The sequence below is a fragment of the Lytechinus pictus genome, chromosome 2 (assembly GCF_037042905.1).
Source record: "Lytechinus pictus isolate F3 Inbred chromosome 2, Lp3.0, whole genome shotgun sequence".
NCBI lineage: Eukaryota > Metazoa > Echinodermata > Echinoidea > Temnopleuroida > Toxopneustidae > Lytechinus > Lytechinus pictus.
This window is the reverse complement of record NC_087246.1, coordinates 13,405,079-13,412,127: the sequence shown is the minus strand read 5'-3', so window position 1 is coordinate 13,412,127 and position 7,049 is coordinate 13,405,079. Positions and strand designations below refer to the sequence as shown.

General features: G+C 36.6%; 1 protein-coding gene across 1 annotated transcript; it reads left to right on the top strand.

Annotated features, from left to right (window-relative positions):
- The first annotated feature begins 4,018 nt into the window (after nt 1-4,018).
- LOC129254777 (carboxypeptidase D-like) lies at nt 4,019-6,442 on the top strand. The gene is made up of 2 exons (XM_054893298.2): nt 4,019-5,099; nt 6,228-6,442. Exons 1-2 carry the CDS (start codon nt 4,133-4,135, stop codon nt 6,425-6,427), a joined length of 1,167 nt encoding a protein of 388 aa, XP_054749273.2. The 5' UTR covers nt 4,019-4,132; the 3' UTR covers nt 6,428-6,442.
- The last annotated feature ends 607 nt before the right edge of the window (nt 6,443-7,049 follow it).

The window sequence follows — 7,049 nt, the reverse complement described above, 5'->3', positions numbered from 1 at the left end:
CTCTAAATAGCCCTTTATTCCCTTTAATTTTGTTAATTTGAGCCCCCTAAATGTGCATGCGCCGGGTCAAGCTAGTGTTTATCTGGTTGCCCGAGTCGAGTTCTACAAGTTAGGATACATGGTTACCCTGGCTAGGCCGTCGGGATATCCCTGGGGGCCCCTTGAAAAAAATACTTTTTTAAAATTAAAATAATGCTCTAAATAGCCCTTTATTCCCTTTAATTTTGTTAATTTGAGCCCCCTAAATGTGCATGCGCCGGGTCAAGCTAGTGTTTATCTGGTTGCCCGAGTCGAGTTCTACAAGTAAGGATACGTGGTTACCCTGGCTAGGCCGTCGGGATATCCCTGGGGGCCCCTTGAAAAAAATACTTTTTTTAAATTAAAATAATGCTCTAAATAGCCCTTTATTCCCTTTAATTTTGTTAATTTGAGCCCCCTAAATGTGCATGCGCCGGGTCAAGCTAGTGTTTATCTGGTTGCCCGAGTCGAGTTCTACAAGTTAGGATACGTGGTTACCCTGGCTAGGCCGTCGGGATATCTGGGGGCCCCTCGAAAAAAAAAATCAAAATTTCATGCCCTTATTTTTACTGACGTTGTCCCTTGAATGTCCTCGTACTAGGGAAAGCCAGTGGATTTATGGTTGCCCGAGACGTGCTGCACCTGTTAAACCAAAGACGTGTTAAACCCCCTATTTAGCTTTCAAAACCCCTAATTTTTGAATACCGAAAATCAACCAAATTCACACGCGTTTGAATATCGAACCTGAATATCGAACCAACTTCACAGTTTGAATATCGAATATCGAACATCCAACCAACTTCCTGCCGGTGGCTCCAAGTTTGTTTTGTCCATAGAGATGTATACTAACTACGCTAGAGTGCGGAGTCGCCATAGGCGCGCGTACTTAACGTCTGTGATTGTGTGGAGCGTGGCGGCCATTGCTCGATAGGTATAGATTCGCAAAAGTACCCGGATGTACCCATAGCTCGTGCGTTGTAACGCTGTGAAAAGGGGTGCCGTCTCCGGCCTTTTTCTTGAAGAAAAGAACACAACCTCATAAAAATCGAAAATATGAATGACAAATTGCATCTCAATACACTATTAGAGTGATTACATGGGGATTATGCTATTAATTTGGCATTTTAAAAACCTGATTTCTCGGGATGAAATTCTAAATAATTTGCATTTACCTGTCCGTTTATAGGCCTGTAATAGATAACAATGTTGATATACTATCATATAAACAATCATATAAAAATAAAAACATACAGCGGACATTAATAGAAAGATTGACAATTAATTCAAAAGACTGCAGTGAATTAGCCCTTCTCTGGATTTCCCTACCTTTAAGCTGCATCGTCCTCCTTCCATCCTTCCCACATTTACGTCCTTTGATTCTATGTTTATGTTGGATATAATTTTGTAATTTCTATATAGGCCTACATGATATGTAACTTGCTTTAATTTGTATGAAATATAGGCCTATCATTTTTATATATTAAGTTGTACAATAATTCTGTATAAGTTAGTGTTTTGATCTACATGCGCTATTAAAGGGCATCTCATTATTGTTCTTGGTGAGCCTCCCGTTACACCATCAATGTTGAAATTTGTGTTATTTGGTGAACGTGCTGATTTTGTTCTTATAGGAACATAATAAATTCCCCAAAATCTGCAGGCCTATATGGCCCGAAAATAAAATATTGATTTAAAATGTCGAGAATATAGCCTAATTTGTTCAAACTTTTCAAAAATGACAGTTTTAATTCCCTTCACTTTAAGTTAGATTTGTTTTAATTCGCTTTTTAGGGGCCGTGTGTGCAATTAAAATAACAAACACACCTAAGCAAATTCGCTTTAACATACTGATCAAAATAAAATACAGGGGGCGCGACCGGACCCCTCCCTGAAATGAAAATGAACATTACACATAATAAATGATTGTGATTTTATGCACCCCATCACTTTCAAAATCATTCCGCGACGCCGTAATTAACATAATATAATAATTTTGTTCATCCATGGAAATCTTATTTAAAAAAAAACTGATCGAATAACCAAACTCAGGTCCATAGGCCAGCAAATGACATTAAAGGAAGAAAACTAGAAAATCAAATTCAGTTATACTTTTAAAATGAAAAACAAAACTGGATATTCAAAACGCGTGTTTATCTGTTTATATGTTAGGCCGGTGCCAGTGCTTACAAATATTTGCCATAAAGTTCATTTATTCAAGCGACACAGACACAGTTAATTAACACAATTTCAAGGCAGGTATCAAATTTGAGATTAAATTAGGATTTTTAATATCTTATTCCAAGTATTGTCACTTTTGCAATATTATTGTTTCATAATTATGTTTGGTTTTAGTACTCACAATTTTAATTGCAACCGTTTTCATAATTATGATAAGTTTGCATTGATGTCTTTCATGATATTAGTTTTATACACTCTTGCAGTAGTAATAATATTCTTTATAGTATAATACAAATTATATATCATAATCCCGCCCCTTTTCTTCTCTCCTTCTCCCCCTTCTTCCTCTCCTTATTATTCTATCCTTGATTTGTTCACATGATATTGGTCCAATCATTATAGGATCAGAAACAACGGCGATAAACAAAATATTTCAGCCAGTTTGCCGATCAGCATATTTTCAGCCGGGGAGAATCAAGTCTATACTTTCCAGAAAATCAAAGTAAAATTGTTTTGCGCATTGTGATTTGTTTACTCTCCGAAGTTTTAAAATGTTTGCAAGGCAATAACACTGTACATAAACATCCAACCCCCCATTAGGCCTCCTGTACATTGCAAAATTGTACGACTGCATGCGCGCATTTGATATGCAAATTTTGCTGTCAACAAACTTTTCTATACATTGATCGCAAGTAAGAAAGTATACTTTTATATACATATTTATAAATATGATGGGATGGTTGCCAGCAAAGGAAATCTAAATCATCAATTTTTAACTGAATCAATGCGTAAATCATTTCCAAATATCAATAAAAAGTCATTTTATGATTCGCGAGTTTTTGTGATGTTGGTTTACATCAGCGTGTAAGACATGGGGAAAAGGGATCGAGTTATTATAGGCCCTATTGTGTAGATATATATGGAAAATGAATTATAACAATTATCTAAAGTGAAGAAATAAATTATCAGCAATCAGCATAATAGTAATTAGGAAACTATGAACTATAAAAATACAATCGTGGTTTTTTTTTCGATACAGCGTCTCAGATGCATCACTGTGATATGGCCTATGAATTTTCTTAGGTTAATGTACATCAAATCATATTAAAACACATTAAATTTATTTATCAGGACCTAGGCCTAAATGTTATTTTTGATATTCATCTCTTCCAAATCATTAGAAAATAGAAGTCATATTAATGTATCGAAATTTTACCTAAGCAAAAACAATTGGGACTTTAAATCGTTTGCCTGTATTATAGCTGTATCGGCCTATATTATGCGCTATAGATAGGCCTATATAGGCCTTTTGACCTCAGTTTTGCTAGATTTTTGTTGTATTTGAACTTTAATCCAGTGCAATATTTACAATTTTGCTTTTCCATATGCTTTCGTGCTCATATGTCATCAATTTGTCATGTTCTGTGCTCATCCGTGTACATGCCCCATAGGTACTGTACGCGCATGGCAGGCTGCGAATACCTATCGAGCAATGGCGGACGGTCTCCACGTAATCACAGCGATTTGACGAAGTACGCCCTCTAGCGTTACTAGTATACATCTCTATGGTTTTGTCACATGACTTGTTTCACAGGATTAGTCTCGTGAAAAGCTTACAGGTACTAACTCGTGCAAGGAGAATGTTCCAAAATACATTGTTAAGATTTCTAATATTTTCATGACTATATCTGAGATAATTGATTGACTTCTTTGTATGATAAAGGGAAAATATGTAAATGTTTCCTCTTGGAGTTTACAACATCAACTACTTGCTGTAATATTGCCTGTATCATAAATGATCAACTCCTTTCTTCAAGACTAAATTTATTGCGTGGCTCTTCCATCAGAGACAGTTCCAGATGCGGAAACCGGTGTGGATGCCACTGAAATAGTGCATTTAATTCTTTTTCGTGAATAATCCTGACATGAATTCCTCATGATGACGAATTTTATATCACCAAGATATGGCATGGGTAGTCTTAAATTGGCTAAATCATTTTGTTTACTTGTATTACTTCTCCAAATCTTGACCTTCTGTTCGGTCTTTTCTGCGATTCATCCTTTGAGTCGCGTCGCCGAACTTATGGGGGAGGAAACAGACAGAGTTGGCACCCGATCCAGACGGACGAGCTCCAGTATAGATACAAAGTACTACCATTCCTACGACGATTTGAGCCACCTTCTTAGGCTGTTTTCTAGAGAATACCCATCAATCACAAACTTGTCGAGCATTGGGCAGAGTGTACAAGGGAGAGAGTTGTGGGTGATGCAAATAACAGACAAGCCAGGGGTTGTTGAGAATGAAGAGCCGTGGTTTAAATATGTTGGTAATATGCATGGAAATGAAGTTATCGGACGGCAGATTCTCATCTACCTCATTGAGCACTTGCTCCTGAATTATGGAAAAGATGAGAGAGTGACGAAAATTGTGGATGAGACCAACATCTATATCATGCCAACCATGAATCCTGATGGATTTCATATGGCTCATGAAGGGGAATGCTCTTGGCAAGGTATTGGTTCAGGACGGGAAAATGCAAATGGAGTTGATTTGAATCGTAATTTCCCAGACCAGTTCCACACCAACCCAGCAGATAAATGGAAGAATCGTCAGAAGGAGACCATGCTAATGATGAAATGGATTGAGAGCAATCCGTTCGTGCTCTCGTCCAACTTGCACGGAGGAAGCCTTGTTGCCAGTTATCCTTTCGATGACACCCGGAATCATCGTCCAAATCAGCTTGGGAGTTACAGCAAGTCTCCTGATGATGCACTCTTCAAGAAGTTGGCTACAGTGTATTCCAACAATCATCGGGTGATGCATACTAATCCTGGTTGTCCTGGTTACAGTGAGAATTTTCCTGGAGGGATTACCAATGGAGCACAGTGGTATGATGTCCCAGGTGAGGCACCACACCTCTTTCTTTATAATCCATCTCACTTGAACCAACAGGAGTATCAGTTTTAGATGTAGACGGGAAAGGGCTACTATGGGTGCAATACCTGCATTAAAAAGGGATCCAGCCTCAGTTGAAAGTTATTTTAACAATTTAAGAGAAAACTCATAGAAGTTGATTGGGGAAAGATTATTTAAACAAATTCAAAGTTTTGAATATATTGAAAGTTTTAAGAAATAGTAATCACCACACCACATCAGAGCTTGCACCATGTACATGTTAGGTGTACCTCATTAGCAACGTAGGTGAAGATGATGAGTTACTCCATCAACTCAAATACACAAAATATCAATGACTTAGATGTAAAGTTTTACTCAGAATTGTTTTTTTTTTATTGATATAAAAGTTTAAAACTGACTTATCCATGCTATATTTGAATAACTGGTTTGAGATAATTAGTGCTGGAAAAAAAAGAAGAATTGTCTTGCCACTTGTCACAATCTACTTTCCAAGATACCAATTTTCTAATTTTAAATTTAACCATTCTGTTTTTCGTATTTTTCTACTTTTTTTTACACAAACTATTCTATATTAAAGACCAAACTTGTTAAATCAGGATTATCAGATATTTGGAACGTGGTGTCCCACATTTATACATGTACCGGGTACTTTGTGAAGAGGGTGGCTTAGTGACAGGTTTGGTCAATTATTTTCTTTGAACGAGCCATTTAAAGAAATTACCATGTTGCCAGATGCAATCTCATTCAGTTAGCCTTTTGAAAAACAACAATGAATCATATGAGCTTTTACTGTAGCATATTCAATCTTACCCAAGCCTTTGAACATTTAATGCAGAAGATCCCATGTTTAAGAAATGTTTGGAACATACAGTACATGTAATAATAATCATTAAACTATAGATCCTCATGTTGGCCAAGTGTAAACATGTTTTGTATTGCAACTTGCAAGAATTGAAGAACTTATTTCGAGAAAGAGAGAGCTATTTTTTTGTACTGTAAATTAATTTAGGGGGAAGAAATTCAATTGATTTTGTATAGGGATTCTGACTGAGAGAAAGTTTCATTCATTTTCAAATGAGTGGATTTCATGCCAACACTCTCCATTGTATTCAAGGTGGGATGCAGGATTTCAACTATATGAACAGCAACTGTTTTGAGATCACAATTGAACTGTCCTGCTGCAAATATCCTCACGTTAGTCAACTTAAACAGGAATGGGAAGACAACAGACCAGCTCTTCTGGCATATATGGAAATGGTGAGTTACACCAGGGGAGAAAGTGCAACTGTACCCCCTTTCAGTTTTTTAAAGTGATGAAAAGAAGACGAAAAGGAAGGAGAAGAGGGAAAAGAAAGCTTGTTGGTTAAATTAGAGCATGGTGCTAATGTCCAGTAAGCATTAGGAAGATGAGAAAATTTACAGATTTGTAGGTACCCATATAAATATAATATATTGCATTATTACCTACATGTATACTAGGCATTTTAGTAGATGAATAAAAGTAATATTTCGTTGGCTACTTTCAATCTTTCGGGAAACATCAAATATGTCGCCCTTAAGAGAACCATATTGCCCTCGTCTAAAGACTCAGGCCAATGTGATTCTGTTGTGGGCGACATATTTGATGTTCCCCTCAAGGCCAGTCAATATTATATTAATATACAGGTTTGAATTAGATCTATTGCCTAATACAGACCAGTCCGACATTAAAAAGCAGTTTTTTTCACAGAATGCAGAACATCTCATCACCTTCCTTTTTCCTTGTCAGTCACAGAATAACTTTGTAAACCAATTATTCTTTAAAAGAGTTTGAAGATAAATGAAGAGTGCGTACATGTACGTAGTAACCTGGTAGTGGTACAGGAACGTTTTTGTCTCATATTTACAATGTACTGTATGTACATGTATTTTACTCCCATATTTAGAATGTAAGTCG

Bases quoted from the DNA above. Each gene is read 5' to 3' on its own strand.
- LOC129254777 (XM_054893298.2), top strand. From the start codon at position 4,133: ATGATGACGAATTTTATATCACCAAGATATGGCATGGGTAGTCTTAAA. The intron at 5,100-6,227 runs GTGAGGCACCAC...ATTGTATTCAAG, and splicing joins ACAGTGGTATGATGTCCCAG to GTGGGATGCAGGATTTCAAC.